Source organism: Oreochromis niloticus, linkage group LG13 (assembly GCF_001858045.2).
Source record: "Oreochromis niloticus isolate F11D_XX linkage group LG13, O_niloticus_UMD_NMBU, whole genome shotgun sequence".
Classification (NCBI taxonomy): Eukaryota; Metazoa; Chordata; class Actinopteri; order Cichliformes; family Cichlidae; genus Oreochromis; species Oreochromis niloticus.
In genome coordinates this window covers 5,959,096-5,981,479 of record NC_031978.2, presented here as the reverse complement: position 1 = coordinate 5,981,479, position 22,384 = coordinate 5,959,096, and the positions used below count along the sequence as shown (strand labels likewise).

The window sequence follows — 22,384 nt, the reverse complement described above, 5'->3', positions numbered from 1 at the left end:
GTAATGCAGCTTCCTCGCCGAGTGTGTGCTGATGACTGCCAGGCTTTTGCGAGTTGTTTTCATGGCCTTGTGTGGGATGTCTCCTCATTATCTCTTCAGTGAATAAATTTAAACGATCCCATTTTAATATGAGACATCCATCACCGAGAACAAATTGATACCTACGCTTATTAAAAGACTGCTTAAAGAAGTTCTGCCGCTTTATATATTTTTTTTCCCCCCAAAGTCCATATTTGATAAGACAAATTGGATGTGTACAGTATAATTTGGAAGTTGTTTGATGCCCCACAGTCTTTTCATATAGTGTTTGGGAGAAGCTTTAATTAGTTATGCCTTTGAGATTAAAGATAGGGAAAACATACCTTCAAGCCCTCAGTGATGGACTTCAGTGAGATGCGTGTCATCGTGACTGACAGATATTGACAGCTGTTATTTACACAGTGATGGTTCTGTCAGTAAAGTGAGTCAGAATTTAGATTACAAAGAGCTAAAGATGAAAACTGTCTTCAGGATTTATTCTCATTATAACAGGACCTCTGAGATGCCTTTAAAACATTTCTCAGGTTAAAAAAAAGGCAAAATCTTCCATCAAACAATTATTTAGTGCTTTTACCCAAGGCTTGTCTGTCTTTCTTTCTTTCTTTTTTTAAAATATGATCTTCCCTTTGGAAATCCATCTCTTATCCCTTCAAATTCTTCCGATATCATTCATTCACGGTTACTGGAGTCTAAATGACTCCTGGTCTGTTGCAATTAATCTTGTCTAGTCACATTTACAAAGAAATCAGTGCTCTTGTCTCAGAAAATGACTCTCTCACTTATTAAAGTAAAATCACATTTTAAAAAACACATTTGTATTTTCTGGCCTTGATTAAAGAATCTTCCATTTACATTTTATGCACTGTCATCTCCAAAAATAAGTTTTTAAATAAAGTGAAAATGATAAGATGATTTAAAAGCTATCAGGAGGTCATCTTCTGCAAGAACACAAACCAAATTATATAGAAAAAAACACACATAGTGGGGATTATTTTTCTTTAGATACAATGGCTGAGGCCACTAATAAACAAAAGTTTAGTCTGGCTACTGAACCCATTCACCTTGAATAGTTTAAGTAAGCCACTGTCAGGCCTTTCTCAGCCACTAGATGGAGGAATGGCAAAGAAACGCTGAAGGTGATTTTACATTAGTGTCAGTAGAGGCCTTGTTTGGCCTTATCATTTTATCATTAATGTCCAAAAGAGGCAGTCAATAAATACTTAAAGACCTCAGCAATTGACTGTACAGTGATGTGATTATTTTAACAGATAAGCATTTATAAGTAAATAAAGGATTTAACATAAGGTGCAAAAATAAGTTGACAATTTAGGCATTTATATGTTATATATTTAACAAATATTGCACAAAATCATATTCTTTAACTAGTGACTTTAAAGAGGAATTGTCTTCATTTTCAGGATTTAAAAACTGGAAGCACGAAAAAATAAACAATTATTTTCTATAACCAAAGTGGAAACTGGTGCACAGTTTGTTACCCTACAGCTGTGAGCTCTAGTGTAACAGACTGACTTTTCCACTGTGAGACTCGAGAGAAATGAGGGTCAGCTAAAAGTAGAAATGATGTAAATTATGTTAGATTAACCAGATTACTCAGTTTTCTAAACAATAGAGCAGAACCTGACGGTTATTGCTAGTTAGGAATTGTGTGTTGTTTTCTTTATTTTCTACCTGGTGCTACTTTTATTATTTCCCCCCAGTTTTTTTCCTTACTGCTCATCTTTCAGTTGATGCCGAAACATACCTGTTCTTCAAAACTTGAGAAACTGTCTCCATGCTAAGTGAAGCCAGGTTCAAAACCAGTTAAAGAATCCCTCCAACACTCGTACAGATGATTTAGTGATGGAGGCGAAAAAAGCCAAATGTGCTTTCACACTTCACAGCCCAGCTCTCCAAAACCCACAGACAGGCTGAATCACACTAACAAGGACAAACTTTGGATCTGTATGCTTGTGTCAGCATGGCCCTGCGGCTACCACTCACTGTTTCAGTCAGCCCTGCATCAAGTGAGAAGTGCGAGGTATCCTCTGTCCTCCAGAGCTAAAGAAAGCTTAGCTCTGCCCAACAACATCTCTACAGAGACTCCGTGTTTCCTGATAAGATGATCACTTGGATTGGAATTTTTAAAGAAACCTGTCTTTAAAATCTAAGGAGCTTGTAAAGAAATTGACTGGACTTCTTGAAAGTTCTAAAACCAAATCGTGTCGAGTCCAGGTGTTTAAACTCTAGTGGAGGAGGGCCGGTGACCCACTATTAATCATCCCATCCCATGAGCCAAGCTGTGAAAAAAGGCGTGAGTCATTACTACTAGAGGTTGTGGGTAAAACCACTGTGAGACTTTGCATGAGTTGAGTGGGGGTTGAGGTGCCTGGAAAGGGATCTCAGGACTGCACTGTAGGTGGCTGACAGCTGCTGTCATAAGCCACCCTCTGTTCAATGACGGTCATTCACAGTGGACATAGATGGCCTCTTTTGCTCCTCTTTCAAACCATCTGTGCTCTTGATCCAAAATGTGAACACTGGCATCCTTGAAAGAGTGACCTTTATACTTTTAAGTGTAAATGTAACATCTTCAGGAAATTTAAAGAAATCCAGTTGCTTTCTTTCCAGGCTCCTTAGACTACCATTACCTGGATGACTGAGAACTTATACAGACATATCCTATACAGACATGTCTTTGAAATCTTGTTTTGCCTGCTTTGCTTTTCCGTTTGTCTGTCAGGTAATGTTACAGTGGTGGATGCTCATATTAAACATGACTTTTGGCTCATAATTCCTGTGAGTCAAAAGTTTAGGATTTAGACTCCTCTAGATACTGATTTTATACATATCTCTCTATATATATAACTATTGATATATGATATTATCCATCCATCCATCCATCCTCATCCGCTTTATCCGAAGTCGGGTCGCGGGGGCAGCAGCCTAAGCAGAGAAGCCCAGACCTCCCTCTCCCCAGCCACCTCCTCCAGCTCATCCGGGGGAACACCAAGGCGTTCCCAGGCCAGCCGAGAGATATAATCTCTCCAGCGCGTCCTGGGTCTGCCCCGGGGCCTCCTCCCGGTGGGACATGCCCGGAACACCTCACCCAGGAGGCGCCCAGGGGGCATCCTTGTCAGATGCCCGAACCATATGATATTAGCGAGAGAAAATATCCCTAATATCTACGTATGTGTCACACATCTCTGGTTGTGAGCGTATAAGCCCCATCCATCGCCTATCTAGTCATTTTGTTTTTAAGGAGAAGCCAATTAGAAACAAGTGAGCTTAAAGCACTGCTTCTCAATGTTTGGGACAAGGATGAGCCACTGAAGGTAGGAAAAACATGAAGTGAAACTAAGCTGAATAAATAAGATTGTCAAAGAGAAAACAAGACGAGTTCATTGATGCTATCATGTTGGCATTTATTTAAGTAAAATTCAACTTTAATCCTTTAATTGTTGTTTTTTTTTAAGAGTTTTGGGGCATTAAAAATTTACAGCATGCAAGGCAAAAACTTGGGAGCATAAACAGAGGGCAGGGTGTTCTAGGGAGAGGAGCTAAAAGGCCTTGTTTCATTAAAGCAGCTCCAGTAAAATCCAAGGACATGGACTATGAAGATGTACTCTGAAATGAATAGGTCTCCTTTCAAATTGCTAACAGTAGTTTAGTAGAAGATTGTATTTGACACCACTCCTCCCTGGTCACTGCTATTCCACTTCAGTGTTTTATTGACACAAACCACCACCTGTGTGTAATATCTGGCCTTTGCTGTGTAGGTTATCAACAGCATCCTCTGAGGAGTCTGACACCATGGCTGTTGCCATTCCCAATCCTGTGTCTGTGCTTGTGTGAAATTTCATGCGAGTCCATGCAAAATCTGACAAGACATTTCAGACTGGAGCAATGTGGTGGACTGAACTGCTGACATCACCATCCATCCCCGTAACCACTCTGCCAGCATGAACATATTTTCTCACGGTAGTCATATCGCTTCACTGGATCAGGTTCAGTTGAACTGAATTTAATTTGTGGTGCTCACGGCCATAAATAATTACAGTTACAAGACGCCAGCAATGTGTTTCCCGTTATTCTGTATAATCCACAAAACATGTTGCAGTCAGTTTTGCTGGCACTCTTTCTTTAGTACAAAGTTGTGAACAGACTCTTTTATAATCCTTTTTAGACACTTGAGGAAATTTAGAGCGGATTTTCAGGGAGAAGACTGCAATTAAAAGGTTTTCGAAAGGCTCTTATCAGAGCTGCGAAGGCAAGGATGTGGCTGCCACAACATCCGGGTGTACTTGATTTGTCTGTGGCTACGACAAGTAAACAGGCATTTTCCAGTTGCACAGCTCCGTGGGAGTGCTGCCTTTTGAGCGTGTGTGTTCATGCAGCTCCGTGGTGTGACTGGACACGTCGTAGGCACAGAGACTTTGAGCTGCCAGAGGTTCTGAGCCAAACTTCACTTCAAACTTGACTGCTTATGAAACCCACTGAATCAGAGTCCTTATAGTGCTTACACCAGGCCTACACTCACAAAGCTGTACCAACACAAATCCATATGGGTACTATAGCTCCGCACACACAAAAACACACATGCTCCTGCACACTTACATCTTTTCTGGTCCTGAAATAGCTCTCAGCCTCCCACTCTCCCTTATATAAGCTCCCAGCACGGAGATCTGCTGGTGAAGATTGGGGTGTGTGCAAATGTGTGTGTGTGTGTGTGTGTGTGTGTGTGTGTGTGTGTGTGTGTTAATGCATCTGTCTGTTGATGTGTGTGCACATGTGCACTTGTGTCTGTGTGAGTGCCGGTGTGTGGGCAGTAGGAGTGTCTTAAGTTGTGTGTTTTTGTGCAGCGTTTATGATTTGAGATTCCTGTTGATAATGCAGTGTGCAGCAAAGTACAAGCAATTTCTTGAAGGAAAGAAATGTTTTTAAATTCATAATCCCTGCCTTTTTTCTGTAGTTTCTGGCCATCATCTGTTATAAAAGACCTGGGCAAGGGCAAAGAACACATTTAGTAAGGCGGCATAGTAAACAAACTCTAGCATTTAATCCTAGGACATACCTAGGATTCAAAAGGAAAGAATTTCAACACCGTAGCACTGTAATTGTCCTTTATAGTGGAAAATTTAATTTAAAAGTATTACTCTAAAATCTTATTTTAACAAAGATTTTTATGTATACTTAATTATTTTTTAATAACCTGTGAGCCAGATACAGTAAAATGTGACTCAGTATTAGAAATCCAAACAATAAAGAAAAAGTGTTTGCATCATTATTATCTGTTTGCTACATTTGCTTCTGCAGAGGGATTCTGGTGCATAACAAGGAGCCCCATTACCAGAAACTCTGAGCAGTCTCTGTTTTGAAATGGCCTTGTATTCTGTAAGCAATGTTTCCTTCTATCTGGACACTGAGGCAGGACACATTTTGTACGAGTGGGTGACTGAGTGCAATACACTGATCAGCCATGACATTATAACCACTGACAGGTGGCATGAGTAACATTGATTATCTTGTTACAAATAGCACCTGTGATGTGATGGACTGCATTTAGCACAGCAATTTGCTTCCGATTTGATGTGTTGGAATTAAGAAAAATAGGCAAAAGTAAGGCTGTGAGCAGCTGTGTTGTCTATTTTAGTGGCTTGGACATCTTCAGAACGTCAAGTCTTATCAGGTGTTCCTGGTATGCAGAAGTGATCCAATGAGGAGGGGGCATGACTCACTGAAGCGCTTCTGTAGCACAAATTACTGAAACTCTTGATGTTACTTATAATAAAAGTGTCAAAACAAATTTGAACTGCAGCTTTCTGGAGCTGTACCCATTGTAGATATACTATATAAGTGGGAGATATGAAAAGTAAAGAATCCAGAATAGAAAACTGTGGAAAAGAGCCAGTCTATGGCTAAAATGGGAACAATAGACTCACTGGGTACTTTATTAACTGCTTGTTAACTAAATATCTAATCATTCAATCACATTACAGCACCTAAATGAATTGTGTGGACGTGGTGAAGACGACCTGCTGAAATCCAAACAGAGCATGGGAAATTAAGTGATTCTGAACATGGTGTGATTTTTTGTGCCAGAGCACTTCAGAAACTACTAATCTAAAGAAAATATCCAGTGAGTGGCAGCTTTTTGGGGAAAAAGACTTTGTTGATGTCAGAGGACAGAGGACAATGGCCAGACTGCTTCAGCCTGATAGGCAACAGAAACTCAAATAACCACTTGCTACAGGTGTGCAGAACATGTCTGAATGTAAAATACGTTGAAACTTGAACTGAAGGACTGACACTGAGACTAGTATTCACAAAGACTGGAAAAATGTTAGAGGAAAAATTCCATTGCAACATTCCAAAGTGTCAGAATTTGACGTAAATAACATCAAAGCATGGATCCATCCTATCGGTGGTTCAGGCTGGTCCTGGTACTGTAGTATAATGGTGTATGGAATATTTTTATGGCCCACTTTGGTATATGGGGTATATCAGAAAACTGCCCAGATTCATTCTGATTTTCTTCTAGAAGGTCTTTGCTCCTGCTGATGCCTGTTTATCCCTGAAGGGGCCTACAGTAGGCACATAGTTTGGCAGAAGATGAACTGGGGGGACCTGGTTTAATGGATCTCCTTTTCTTTTATGTTGGCAGCGACATGTGCAATTACCTGGGAAGATGTGGCAGCAGGATACACTGTGAGAACAAGGCAAGCCTGTGGAGGTGGTGTGAAGCTCAGAGCAATGTTTTGCTGAGAAGCATTGAAGTAGGTGTTAGTTTCAAACATAAACCCCTACTTAAGCCTGGCAACAGTATTCCCTGATTGAAAGGGCCAATTTTCAGCAGGAAAATACACCCTGCCACCCTCCAGAAATGGTTCAAGAACGGTTTGAGGGACAAAACAAAGATTTCAGCTTGATTTTGGACACCTCATTTCCCATATCTGAATCTAATCAAGAATCTAACAAAGAAGGGATACATTGCTGCCAAGATCTTATTGTGACAAGACATCATCAGGGGTGTTGTAGAAGCCATTCGTGAAGGAGTGTTTTGTAGCCATAAGAGGGAACTAAACAATATCAGAGAGTGGGTTTGATGTTCCTGCCTGTCATTGTAAATTCTAATAAAAACCTGTTTTAGCAGACAAGTCAACTGCCAAAAACTTCAGTTGATCATAATTTTATAATTTAAAAGGGTCTTAGTTTTTTTGTTTGTTTTTTTAAACCTAATCCTCAAGGACTTGCAAGTGCTTCATGTTGCTTGAATTATAAATGCAGAAAAGAAATTCACTGGAGAACTCTGCACCCCCAGAAATGCTACTAAAAGGCAGCACTTAGCTACCGATTACAGTCTGTGTTCGCTGCACTCGCTGTATGAAAATTTAACAGGAAGATTCTGAACTGAAGCCATCCGTGACAAAAACTCTGAACCTGGCTGTGGGAGGTTCTCAATTGCTCTGTGTCATCTCACCATAGTACAAAACCTACCTGCTCTTTTGCACTTTTGAGTTGTTTCAATTTCTTTTCCTGCTGTTTTTGTCACATCTCAGTGCTCAAGAAGCCAGAAGATTTTACTGCAAAGCTGCTAAAATATACAGATACATCCACACTATTTGAAGTGTGTCTTTTATTTTAAACAACACACATATCTTAGTTTAGTAGATATGTGTGTTGTTTAAAAGGTTCAGAGAGGAAACTGGAGACCCAAAATAATCATTTATGGCATCTTGACAAACATAGACATTCTCATCAGCTAATACTTTTTAAAAACATTGTCCCTGGGACAGTGAAAAGTCTATTTGATGAGCATTCGGCCATATTTACGTATCTATATCATCTGCTGTGCTCAAGTGTGAAAAGTTGCCTTAATATATGCAGATCTGCATAATTCTTTTCTTAGCCTGCAAATCTCTGCATGATTGTCCTGGTCAGTCTGCACTGTAAATTAACTAAAATCAGTATATAGAATTCTTGTCATGTTGATATAATTTACTGCCTTTTAATGTCAACGCATTTAGATTATTTAGTTAGACTGAATCTCGAAGGAAGAGTCTAACAAACTTTAACTTTCAGGTTAAATTCAGTAGGTAAAGCCACAAAGATACATGCTTTAACCGTTTCAGGCAATAGGATTTCTGCTGCTGGCTCAAATGTAGTTACACAGTGCCTCTTTAATCCTCATTTTCATCAGTGTTGGTTTTGATTTCATATAAAAATCTGTCGGCTCTTAGAGCTTGGTGTCTGTGTGTTCAAAAATGCCTTGCTTAGATATTTGATGAGCGAGCACAGACTTCAGATGTGTTCTCTCACATCTTTTCTTTTCACTATACAAGACTAAACAGTGTTCTTGGTAAAAGTTAAATTCGCATTAAATTTATGTAGCTCATCGTTTCAATACAGTCATGTTTTTGTTTTTTCAGCCAAGCTTGTCTACAAAATGTTAATTTTGTATATTTACAGATAAATTTGGCTCTGGCAGTGGCGAACAGTATCACACAGTATCATGGCAACATGAGTCTGCACGTGTCTTTTCATGCACTGAAGTGTGAGTGTGTAGGAGGCTGCATAGCTGGTAAAGTGGGCCCTGAAATAGTGCATATCATGAGTGTGTAAGACCCTGTGGAGGTTATGGGGTCACACTGCTGCATTGCAACAAGCCCGTGTTTTTGTGACTTATGTAATGGCATATGGAAATAAATATTTTCATATATAAGAGTACATAGGCAGCAATGGGGCTGGTTGGCAGTGTTCCCTGTCTTGCTATCTTAAATCCACACCATTAATGACACTTGAAAATACTACAACAATCTCAAAATATGAATGTCATTAAAATATGATGTCATCAGCATCTTGGTGCTTTGAACCTGGCTATTGCAAGTGAGGGGCAGATCTGACTGACAATCTAGGGCACAAAAAAACGTTTAACTGGAAGTGATTTACTAAGATCAGAAGGTCCACCATATTTTATACTCCTTTGTTTTCTCTAATTGGGGCCAAAATGATCTGAATACGACCTGAAGCTAGTGACTGAGATTATAAACCCATTAAGAAGTGTTTACCAAGGTCGTAGAGTAAGGGAGAAATAGAGTCATTTTCCCACAGACTTGCATACAATCAGTCTCCTTCTTGCAACCAGAGTTGTTGCCCCCTGCTGGCAATTACAAATAATGCAGGTTTAAGGCATCGGGGTCACTTTTCTCTTTCCTTGGAGAAGAGAAAAGCAAAGCCAAAGCCTCAACTCTTTTATATACGGCTTACAGATATAACATACAAGGTATTCTGAATGCTTTTAGTTTTGTTGCTCTGTAGCTGTTTTGTAGTTACATATGACTGATTCACATTTCAAAACCAATAAAGCCATAGCCATCTTTTACATACAGTCTATGTGATCAACCAATTCATCAAAAACTTATTTAGATACATGATATTTAACCATACAGACTGTGTTGTTTAGTTTTGGTTTTATTTACCCAGTTTCCATCTGGGAGATTCCTGGGTCCATATTAACCTCCTAGGACCTGGCGTCCACATATGTGGACATCACATTTTGGGTTATTTAGACCAAAATACTCAATTTTGCTGTACAAGGGCCTGATATCCACTTACGAGGACATTATACTGGTACTTTTCTATTGAAATTCTAAATGAATATCCTCATACGTGGCTCTCATTTTTCTTAGAAACAAAAATTAGGTTAAAAAAATATCTGGTAATTCTTTGTTTTTACATTCATCAGGTCCCAATCAGCCCAAAGTCTTAGGAGGTTAATATAGTGGAAGTTAATTTATTTATTAATTCTGCAATAAAAATGACAGCCAAATCTCTCTGCCTATAATAATAATTGTAAGTTCTAGAGCATCAGGGATAACATTCTTCTCCTTTTCATTATTTTTGTTTGTTTGTTTCTTACTGAAATGGGCAATCAGTCCTCAGAGTAAGCACTGTGCGCAGCTACTTATTGCAAAAATGATTCCAATAGCACACTGTGTGAATAATTATTTTTTCATCCCTCCAAAGACAGATAAATGTGTGAGCTCACCTTTTTGTGCCACCGCTTTCCCTGTGAAATCACCGCAGATGCATTTTTATGAGCATTTTATTGTATTTATGTATTATGTATGTCTCTTTTGTCTCCTTCTCTGTAAGCACTTAGTGACATGTTTTACTGAGATTGCTTTTCAGAAAACAGAACTGGATTTAGATCTACCACTTATTGTTAAACACAGCACGCAGGAGCAGATATTGCAGACATTCACAAGGTTATGTCCTTAAATGTCCTTATAGGGCTCTTGTTCCACTGAGTGATTACACTCCTACTAACACTTCAGTAATTATTTTTTGACTGCACCAAACCTGCCAATTTCAGATTTTGCATTTAGAGGAAGGAACGCATTGTCGGTGATTTGTGCTTGTTTGTCCTCGATTGTTCTGTTTTTTCCTTCATATCATCCAATATTCAGTTATTCAACATTCACGATCTCGCCCACTCTCTTTCTTCCTCTGTTATAATTAGCTGTGTTTGTAAACATAAAAATCACAGCCATAAAAATACACAGAAAGTAATGCTGTGTATTTTGTGTCTGTGGAAACTCGTGCATACTAGATACTTTTGCTGTTTAACTGTTTTGGCCACAATCCTATGGTCTCTGTTAAGGAAAACCTAAATTCTACAGCACACAGTGATATAATATAGCGTTTTCCCAGCTTTGTGACAACAGCTTGGAGATTTCTGTTTCTTCTTTTACCTTCACCATTCCCCTGAGCACAAAGCTGGCTTAATATAGCAGGGGGAAACACAACCCGGCTTTAGTCCGATACCAAATTATTCTAGGCCCCAATTTAACATTATTTATATCAACTCTGACAGTGTTTTATTACATAGGAAAGACCAACATGCCATTAATGATAAGGTGTCAGTGTTATTAAAATGTGAATTCTGATTACATTTACATTGCCATCAGTTAATGTATTAAATCTGTAAAATTAAATTTTTTCAAATTCTATAAATCACATTGGAAATGTTTGTTTAAACCAAAGACTGCATTTAAAAGATATGTAACTTTTAAATGGGGTGATATGCTTGAACCAAGAATTCAGAGGGGGGTGGGTTGGTGGGTGGGTGGGTGTATGTGTAGAAAACTGTTTTACACACCAAAATTATCAAGCTCATCTGCAACCCTGTTTTTATTAGATTTATTGATTTGTGTATATCTTTAATGTTACAGCTGTTGATGATTTTAATTAGCTATGTATAGCAATATAGCTTTATCTGATCCAATGAATCCTAAAAAATACTTAAGCAACTACAGCTTCAAAAAATACTAATAAGTATGTGCAATTAGTAGCAGGTGCAATAACTGCATTAAGAATATAGTTGAATACATTCAGAAAGCAGCACAATACTAGTACAAGCACTGAAGTAAATGTACTCAGTTACATTCCCATTGGTACTGATTAGTGCTCTCATCCAATTTGGACTGTAAGATGTCAGTACTGTACTTCAATGTCTTTGGTGGGCTGGCGCTTGGGGGGGATCATAGCTCGGGAGGGCGGATGGATACGACTACATGCCACCCCCACCCCCACCCCCTTATTTTTGAGTTATTAATTCTTTTTGTGGATATTTTGTTGAGTCTGTTTACATATAGGGCATTTTCACATACTTCACTGAAGAGGTATGTGCCACCTTGTCTAGGCCTCTTGCCCCTCCTTTGCCCCTCATGTAATTTTTTCTAGATCCGCTACTGTGTAAGCCTGAATAAAATTTAAACAGTTGAGTAATCAAACTAACAAAAGAAACCAATAATTTAAAGCTGGCTGTAAACAAGCTGACTCGTTACCAGCACGTCACCAAATCTTCAACCAAACCTTGTCTAAGTAAAAGCCTCATGACACAGTATCAGCACCAAACCTGACTGATGTTCAAATCCCTGCACCGTAGCTTCAAAGCATGATGGCGAAACTACTCATACGAGCAGAGGCTGTTATGACAGATTAATGCCTATGGTATAGGAAGCACATAACATAGCTGTTAATATAGTGTGTATTCAAAAGTGGCCTCATTTGACTATAATCCTGGTTTGGTTTGATTCACCCTCCACTAAAACGCCCACTCTCTTTTTCTTTTCTCCCTCTAGCTCTTTATTCTCTCTCTCCTCTTCTTTCTCCCTCCTTCCTCTTCTTCTCTCCTCATTTCTCTCCATCTCTCCCACTCTCTTTCTTTCTTTCTATCTCCCTCGCTCTCCCTGTCGCTCCGGCTCTCCCTCTCTTATCCCTCCCCCATCTGTGGGAAGCTGCCGTTGTGCGCATGTCGCCGATGAGTCAATTTGTGGAGGCAGTGCATGCACACACACATACACACACACACATATCCTGTCTCCCACGAAGGCATCTGTTTCAGTCTGTCTCTCTGTGAGATGCAGCACCAACAGAGAGAGGGGGAGACAAGAAGAGGGAGGGAGAAAGAAGAGAGGAGGGAAGGATAAGAAAAAAGAGGTGTGAGAACAGAGGCACAGAGCAGAAAGAAAGGAGAAAGAGAAGAAGGGCTCAAATAAAAAAAATTAAGAGTGAACAAAGATAAAGCAAAGACAAAAGACAAAATACAAGACTCTTCTTCAGAAGAGGAGAGGATGCTGCTGCAGCTGAGCATCTATGCCTGACTTCTGAGGAGTTCTCAGCTCGGACATGACTGACATGCAGCATCCCTGCATCTGAGCATCTCTAGTCCGTGCATGTGTGTGTGTGAGAGAGAGAAAGTGAGGGTTAATGTGTGTGTGAAGCCATGGCGAGTGCTCAGCCGGGGGTCCACGCGTTGAAACTCCAACCTCCTTCCGTCTCTCACACGCTGAGGAACGGAAGCAACTTCATTAAATGGGATGAGGTAAGGACTGATTTTCCTCAAGCGCAAGCAAATAGTTTTATTTAATTGTACTACTTGAAAAAAATAAGGAGGCTGAGAAAACAATCAAAGAATTGAAACTAGCTGAATTAATGTGGAGCATGAGAAATTGAGGAGGAAGAGGAGGAAATGTGCCATGTTGTCAGATGTGTTTACTATTCATTTGCTGATTGAGCTTTGGCAGTAAGTACCTGTGGATCTTACCAGTGAGGCAGATAGTGTATGTGTGTGTGTGTCTGAAATGTGTTTCTGATCAGTCTTCTATTGGCACCTGTTGGCATCCACCAGTATTCACTTACTGTGTGTGTGTATAAAGCCCACACATACTTACTCCTGTGCCCTTCATGAGCACAGTCAAACACAAGGTATTTGCAGAGCTGTGCGTGTTCCTCTGTGTGCATGTGTGTGTGTTGGTATGCTGAAGTACGGAGCGCTGACAATGAGGAGGGGAAAAAAATGCTGTCCGGTTGCCATGGTAACTGGCATGGTTACCAGCACCTAAACAGATCTTATGTGTGTGTGTGTGTGTTTATTATCACTGCCTTGAGCTTTATAATGTCATGAATCATACTTATGGAGAACTACTTAAGAACTAATCCAATGTAGAGCTGAATCCATTCACAATAGCTGAAACTAGTGTGTGTGTGTGTGTGTGTGTGTGTGTGTGTGTGTGTGTGTGTGTGTGCATGTGTGTGTTTTGATATTTGAATCTCTCCAACATGTAGAGCCGGGTTTTATGAAAAATAGAATCGGTTGCTATGGCAACAGGTGACAACCAGGGAGCTAGTTAACCAGCTTCTGAGCTTCTTCTTCTTCTGGTTTTTCTTCTTCCAAACGTAGGCTGTGTTAACACTCAACAAGAAAACAAAAATCCTGCAAAAGAATGTGAAGAACTTTACAAGTACGGACATCTAATGTTTAGAGGACTGAGTTGGTTCCTGTACCTTCTCAGAAATAGGGATGGAGTAAAAGTCCCTCCAAGGGTAAATATATGCCCTTTTGAATAGGTATATTAATGATAGCATAAGAGGTAAGAGGTATAGCTTTGACAGATTTTATTGAACAGTATTAGGAGACGGTTTCTATACAATCAAGAAAACAAAGAGAAAAAGAAGTACCATAGAAATATAGTGGTCCCACATGGAAAGTAGATGCTGATGTGTGACAGACAAACCATTGAGTGTCAGTAAGAGTTTTAATGCTAGTCATTTTTCATGCATGCAAACAATTATTTATTTAAATTATTGTGTACTCCTTTATATCACTTTACACCATTAAATTAAGGTGCAAAATTCTTACCTGAGATTGGAGACAAGTTATAATTATAGTACTGACGAGTATACCCTTCCTTTCCCCCTGTGACATCTGGAATAGTCCAGCTTAAATCTTAAATCAATAAATTCTATTATTCTCACTCACAATTCACAGCTTTTTACGTATGAGGAGAACGTATGTTCTTTTCTAAAGATTCTGAAGAAATATGACCAATTTTAGAGTTCAGTGACTAATTTAGAGTTGGTTCAGTTAATGTATTTGGTTACTGTAAAAGGTGATATTAGTTGGTTTATTAGGTGGTATTCCTTCCTTGTGGTGGACTTTTGGACACTAGTGGATGTTCCAGGCTCTTTTTTGCATTTGTATCCCTAAAATATATTTCCTACCTTTTCATATGATTTCTTTTTTTGTCCATCGTTCAATGGTTAAAAGACAGGTTTTTTTTAACCTAGTTCTGTTTTTATTGTGATTTTTTTTGTGCTTGTAAGTTTGTTCAGCAATGCATTTGTGATGTATTGACTGAATGACAACAAAGGAATCTGAATCGTCATCAGTGTCCTTAGCTCCTGTTGGTATTGATTTCAGCTGCTTTCCTCAAAGAGGGGATTCGTTTATTTCAGTAGCCTATACCCTTTTACATTGCTAATGGATATTTTGCCTGTCATGGCTAAAAGCTGCCAAACTACATTAACCTTTCCAGTTGTCCCTGGGGCATCATTTAAGGCAGGTATATGGCTCGTTTATACGCGAGTTAGCCCACATGTCCTTTTTCAATACTGAGTTACTGTTTTCAAGTGGGTGTGTTATACCTATAATCTTTTCCTAACCCTAACCATATACTGTTTTTCTGACAGTGTATATTATAAGCCAGCAGCCCATTTAACCTATGTGCCAAACATTTTTTATGGTTTTAATTTAACTAATACCTGAATAGACTACTGTTCCTGTTAATAATTTTTACACATTAACAAAAAAGCTTGAGCAGTTTCTTGGAAGCAGTTTTGCTGCTACAAACCTGATATCCATTCACAGTAACTGAGTCCAGTAACCTTGTTAGGCTAAAGCCTTCACCACTGTATGCAGCTGTGAAGGATGCAAAAGATTCATGCTGGAAGTGGGAAACTGTCACTGTTTCACACCTCCCTGCTCTTGTTTTGCACACAGATAACACTGTTGTTGGGTTTGAGCATCAAATCGATTAAGGTTTAGCTTACAAGAAGGTGGACAGCACTATTAATTAGATGTAACATTAAATTGTATTGGAACATCTTATTCCAGTACCTCAGACAAGATTGTTTTCAAGTCCGTGTCAAGGTACCAACAACAAAGGACACATTATGCATAGCACAGAGGCATCCGATAAAATATAGCATTACAAGCCCCGGGATGAGAAGGCACTGGCATGCCATAGTCTCTGTTTGTGTGTGCCCTTTTAGGAAGATTCAGTGTGCTAGGACGATGAGAACAAATAATTTGAAAGGGAAGAGAACTGGGTCCAATCCGTGCTGGTATGGAATAGGAAGAAGCAAAGCCTGTGAGCTAGTTTAAGCAGATGAGTTGAGCTGCATGGTATCGTGCTTCACTCTGCTCAGATCATACATATGATCTGAGCATATGATGCCATGCTGTCTTCTTCTGGCATCACTGGCATGTATGTGTTGTTCAATATTTAGACTTTTTTGCTGTTATTCATGAAGCACTTACTACTGATTGTATTATTGATTTTGTACAGCTTAAGTTGCTGAATTCAAGGTATATTTTATCTGTCACATCAAATTTTTTGAACCTTTTTGCTTGATTAATGGCAACTAAAACTGTTAAAAGATTCCATCAGTACCTGTAATAAAGTCACTCCAATCCCAATCTCTGTTTTTCAGAAAAGCAATTGAAGCCACTCTGATTAAACATTTATTAAACTGTATACACTCAAAGCTTTACATAGTCACAAATCTTTGCACTCCCTTGAAGAATCTTCAATTCAGCTGCAAGCTCCAAAACATCAGTTTATCAAATAATTTTGGGATTCAAACTGCTTAACCCCATAAAAAAATACTTAGTATTATTTTTGTCCATTCAATATCAGATATTTACACAAGGCTTCAAGGTGCTTTTATTTTTAACCAGTAATTAGCCACAGTAACCGGTCCTCTGAGACACCTGCTGTGTATAAAATGCTATGACTTTTCAAGCAGCAACACATCAGAAGAGCTGCTCCGTCTGAATCCACCTGGAGCCAATTAGGAACTGTCATGGTGGGTTAATATGGATAGATAGTTAGTGTTATGACAGCTGAAAAGAACTTCTGTAACATGAAAATGAAATCGCTTAGTGTTCCCTGTTTAAAAGAGGTCACGCTGTAGTGAGTAGTAAAATAAGATTCTGGACACTTACAGTATGAATCATTATCACTTCATGCCACCACAGACAAGTGTATTCTTACATAATTTTCTCGCCCTACCAAGTAGAAAGTAGAACATTTTTATGAGTGCATTAGATACGTGAATTATTTTTCTCTTGAGTTTTTATGATGTTTTATGATTATTTCATTCTCTCCACCTGCCTCCTGTCTCCCTAGGATTTGTCCACTGTCACTCCAGTGACTCTGCATGTGGATCCACACGGGTTTTACCTCTACTGGACCGACCAAAACAAGGTTAAGCACAAAAATCAACTGTCGTAGATATAATTCTCTTAGACTGGCTCTAGATATTAAATGATGAGGAACAAATTTAGCTTGATGCCTCAAAAAAGTGACATTAATTGATTTGGTGACTCATCAATATTCAGGTCAAAGTACTACAGTCATTAAAACTGGAACTTTTTTCAGACTAGATTCTGAATCAAAGATGAATCATTAAATGTTTCATTACCTTCTTATTTTATGCACATTTGTCTAAATGAATTTGCTAATGAAGATTGGTTTTTTAAATTAATTTTCCATTTTGAGTTTGATTAAATGTTGTCTGAATCATTTTCTTTTTTGTGCACCTGTGAAACAGTTTTATTATTATTTTATTCTAATCTTACATACACAAAAATATAACCAAGTCTGATCTATCTGTTTTTGTTATGCTATGCTATGCTATGTTATGTTTTGCTATAAGATGCTAACATATCTTTCTTCCACATAGTCATGTCTGTGACCTTTATGTACTACATAAAGTGCATAGATATTTACAACATTGAGGTTCATTGTGCTAACAATAACCAGTTATGTTTTTGGAATGCAGAGAAAAAGATAAACTAAATGCTGCAGTTGGAGATCATAGCAAAGCCCTTCCCACCATGTGTAATGATTTTACAGTTTTCTTGCCTTTGAAATGGTTGCTTTGAAGTTTGTGAGCACTCACAGCCAGTTCCTGTCTTCAAATGGTAGTTACACTGACTTGGTCAGACACAAGTCTGAGTTAGCTTACAGTTAAATAGCAACAGGTTGGTAATTACATGCAAACTTTATGTGATAATATGATGATTTATTGTGATAAAGCAGTGAAAATAGCAACTCTGTTGCGATCTACATACACAGAAATTTGCATTGCACAGAAAAGTACAGTAAATACTTACATTCAAAGTCAGTCAAATCAGAACCACATAGATTTGAACAAATATTAATAAAGGCCTCCACAAATAATGAGGTAGTTGCTGCAAGATGGTGATTTAACTGCAGAATGGCATAAACACTCAGCATCCCTGCTTTTATTTCAGGATATAACCAGAATACAGCTAGTTTTTCAACCAGCTGAGTCGAGTCAGCTACTGCAAAGACATGAACAGCAGACAAGTTGCACTCAGCAGCACAGACTGATTCAGATTGGTTGCAACACATTGGCAAACTGTCAGTGTTCATAAATTAGACATCAATTACTTGCAAAGCCTCCCCAACCTGTTTGAGAGTGAGTCAGTCTGAGTTGGACCGTGATTATTTGGAGACAGATTGCCTCCCACCAGGTGATGTGTGCAATCGCCTTGCGATCATAAGTGGCCACTCAGATGTTCAAAAACCCAGAGGTTAGCTTTGTCACCTGAAAGTATGCAAATACATGAGAAGCACAAACTGTATGCCATTCAGTGATTAGCTGTTTTTATTTTTCATAGACAATGGTATTTATTACAAGAATGTTGGAATTTATTATTTTATTTTTTTTTTCACCTTTGTTAATCAAGAGGCTTGTGAATGTTAAGGTTATGTATTCATATACAAGAACTGTAGAGATACAATGTACAGCCAAAGGCTGGGTGGATACCTTTAAAGAGGTATGCAAAAAGCAAGCATATAAGACAGCATGCCATTGCACACATACATGCACACTTTCTTTCCAGGTGGGCTTAAATCCTCAACAGGAAACAGGAGGAGGCCTTTAGCTCCCAGATAACAGCTGACTGTGTGTGTGTTTGTGCTGCATGTGTGGGTGTGTTTTCATTAGGACACAGAGCTGTTGGACCTGACCCTGGTAAAAGATGTCAGAACAGGCAGAAGCACGAAAACACCCAAGGTACTGTCATTTCTCTGCTTATATTCACCTCTACTTGACCCTGCACGTGTGAAATGTATGCTGTGTCCTTCCTGCATTGCAATTTTCAATCCTCCTACTGCATCTCTGTAGCCAGTGACCTCTCACCCAACAGTTGCTCCTCTTATGCAGCAGAATGTGATGTTTTATTCATTAAATTTTTAATATTCGACTTAACTTTTGCATTAGTTCTCGTAGCTGACATTACAGCATTCGTGCTTTTATAATGAGTTGATGTTTTTTATTGCCTCTAGTTTTTTTTCTTTACTACCATGAAATACTTTAGATTTTATTTCTGTTACCTACTATCGTTTATGTTATATTTATTGCTTTGCTTCCTACTTCAATAGAAGACTTGTGCTTTGCTTTCATAAATAGCAAAGCATCTGATATATTTTGTTCGAGGGCAGCCATAATATTTGCCTGACTGGGTTTCTTAATGATTTTAATCCTTGATTGTTACTGTGACTGCCTCATAAGTCTCTAATAATCTCCTCCCCCTGGTCCTCCTCTACCCCTGCTTTTACTTTGTCATCCTGAAAATGATGTGCCACCATGTGAGGAGGGAATTTAACTGGATAATCACAAGATTGAACATTAAACCGAAACAAAAAAGAAAACGCAAAAACATTTAACAAACCGAAATCCTTGAAAAAAAAATTTTTAAATCAGTGATTTCAGATCTTTCCTCAATAAATACGCGATAGGAGACATGGCTGGTGTGCCATCACCTCATGGCATACACACATTGGGCAGATCGCCTGCCATCACAGGGCTAACACAAAGAGACAGACAACCATTCACAATTACTTTGAAGCCTACAGGCAATTTTGATTCACCAGTTAAAATGCATGTAGTGGGGTGCCAGAGTACCCAGAGAGAACCCACACAGGGACACAGAAAAGCACCAGTCTGGTTGATGGATCTGAACCCAGGACCTCTTTGCCGCCAGGCAACAAACTTCTTTATGGAAATGTGAATGATGCACTTTATATCACTGATGGACATGTAAAATCAGCTTTCCTGAAATCTACACCTGCGGCAGCACTATTTAGCATAAGGTTTAACCCACAAGACCATGGTACTAACAGAATTCAAGACTATACTGATGTCTCCCAAACTGGCCTCTCATTTCTTACATTTTGCTTCCAAGGCGCCAGACTTTTTAGTACTTTTTAAAATGTCCTTGAGCAATAATTCTCCAGCTATTGGCTGCTTTCTTACTTATTTCCCATCCAGCCATTATACATGACCAGTCTTTGTATTTTCACATTTTTTTTATTTTTTCCCATCATGTCCTGGGACTGCATTTCAGTCACAAACCAGACAGTTGCATCTAAAAAGTATCTGGCAGCAGTGTTCACAAACACACTTTCAGTCTTAGACAGAAAAACATACAACATAATACTATCAGTAAGATGGCACATAGTAGGAATGGCCTCTCCAGAGCCCGTACCTTAACATTATTGAAACACTGTGTATCATCTTGACTGGAACAAGAGGAATCTCCTTCAAGAACCCCAGAGAACTATTCCTCAAGACTACTTGAAAATTTGCCTAGGAGAATTCAGGCTGCGCTGAAGAACAGAGGTTGCTTTGTATACCCAGTGTTGACTTTCAGCCTCGTTAGAATGGTACAGACTCTGATTTTCCCTTATATTTCCATATATATTTCCATAAGTTTCAATGAGTTGCTGTACCTATTTCCCATTTTACTAGAAAAATACAAAAAAATAAGAGGAAACTCAAGACTTGCATGAGGGATGACGATACCCTCTTCAATCAGAAAAACTGGAGAAAATGTGGAGCCCCTCTTGAGGAAGGTGACAAACATTAAATTATTTTTATTTCCTTACTTTCTACAAAAACATCTTTCTCTGTTTGATCACCTGATTTAATATCAGGTTCAGTCTGCACTCTCTTTACACATATAACACACTGTATGTTACAAACAACATGTCACACTGGGTAAAAATAGATGCAAATAAACTGCCTCAAATGGTCTCAGCCGTCCCTGCATCCCTCCAGCTCCCCTCACTTTCATCCGTCTCCTCTCTACAGTGCATGCCTCCCTCGTGGCTCTGATTCCGCTGACAGCTTTCACTCTGTGTCGTCCAATAGGAGGCTAAGCTGCGGGAGCTGCTCGATGTGGGAAACCTGGTTGGTAGGCTGGAGAACCGCATGGTTACCGTGGTTACGGCTTCAGACCTTGTAAACGTCAACCAGCTTAACTTCATCGCTTCGCAGGAGGACGAAGCCAAGGTGCTGAGCTCATTAAAGCGACCGTGACCATGACTAATTGCGATGATAATGATGATGCAGCGTGTGACTGTTTTTGTGTTTCGTTTTTTTGTAGGTGTGGTGTGAGGAACTGTTTTCTCTGTCTTCCAACCTGCTGAGCCACAATCTCAACAGAGATCAGAGTCTGCTGAAAGCGTGAGTACGCACACACTCATCACTGCACGCGCTTGTTTGTTTTATTAAACAGTACATGCCTTAAAGGGAAGCACAGATGTGGATTTGTGGGGTTTGGAGGTTAATAAAAAAATACTGAGTCCTTTGTGATAAACTTAATCATCCCTGCTGCTTCCTGACAGCTTTTTGAAACCTATTTTCTGCAAATCTTTTAATCTTAATGGTTTTGCAAAATGCTTCATTCACACACACCACTGACCCATTTGCCCGACCACTTTTGCTACTTCACCCTTTGAAACTGACACCTTCTCTAATTTTTCTGTTTCAGGTACATCAAGTTAACTCTTCAGCCGAATGCAGAGGGGAGAATTCCTGTCAAGAAGTGAGTTCCCAATAATTATTAGACCCCCAAGCCTCAGTCAGTGGTTCTGCACAAGCATTCGCTTTGAGGCACATGTTACAGTATATGGTTGGGAACGTGAGGAATTAGCCTGACGAAATCTTCAGAGACACGCACAAACTTTAACTTTGCTCTTTCCTGTCCCTTGCTTCCAAAAATAAACTTAATTCCATGTGCACTTGGGGAAGCAAAAACAGGGACAGGATTCATGAAGGTGCTTAATTCAGCACTGACCTGGTAATCAACCACTGCCAGAGCATGAGATGGATAATACAGTTATGACAGGAAGCTGTATTTTAGAAGCAAACTGAGAGGAGAATTAAGGTCAGCTGATATCTAAGAAGCCGAGGGAGTAGAGTTTTAAGAAAGCCCGCACGGTTTGACAGTTTGCACAGTCGAAGCACTGGGCTCGAGTGAAGAGGGTGAGATTTGCCAAAGTGAAATTGCGTACACGGGAGAATAGTTGCATTTCAAGAACCGTTATGGAGGATTAGCACCGTAAATGTTGGCCCATTAGTTGGAGAGAAGAATATGTAGAGGTTATTACCGAAAGTAAAAATATGGGTTTTGGGTTGGTGGCATGTTCATAATATTGTTGCACCACTGTCTGTTTCAGTATTGTTCGGCTGTTTTCATCGGACAGAAAAAGAGTCGAGAATGCCCTGGAGAGCTGCAAACTGCCCTATGGACGGGTAAATACTTCAGTTAGTTTGTATTATTATAGGTGGCAGGGAATGAAAGAGACACATGAAAAGCTGCTCTGTTTTCATGGATAACTACATATTAGGCTCACAAAGTTTTTTGTTTTTTTCTCTCTTTTTCTCTTTATCCTTTCTTCTC

General features: G+C 39.2%; 1 protein-coding gene across 1 annotated transcript in view; it reads left to right on the top strand.

Annotated features, from left to right (window-relative positions):
* The first annotated feature begins 12,505 nt into the window (after nt 1-12,505).
* The window catches only part of LOC100689896 (1-phosphatidylinositol 4,5-bisphosphate phosphodiesterase beta-1), a 34,225-nt gene continuing 24,346 nt past the window's right edge, over nt 12,506-22,384 (top strand). Inside the window, exons 1-7 of the mRNA XM_005473688.3 lie at nt 12,506-12,925; nt 16,794-16,871; nt 18,643-18,711; nt 20,851-20,991; nt 21,086-21,165; nt 21,473-21,526; nt 22,161-22,236. Coding sequence (XP_005473745.1) covers nt 12,827-12,925; nt 16,794-16,871; nt 18,643-18,711; nt 20,851-20,991; nt 21,086-21,165; nt 21,473-21,526; nt 22,161-22,236 — 597 coding nt within the window. The 5' untranslated portion in view covers nt 12,506-12,826. The remainder of the gene's footprint in view (nt 12,926-16,793; nt 16,872-18,642; nt 18,712-20,850; nt 20,992-21,085; nt 21,166-21,472; nt 21,527-22,160; nt 22,237-22,384) is intronic.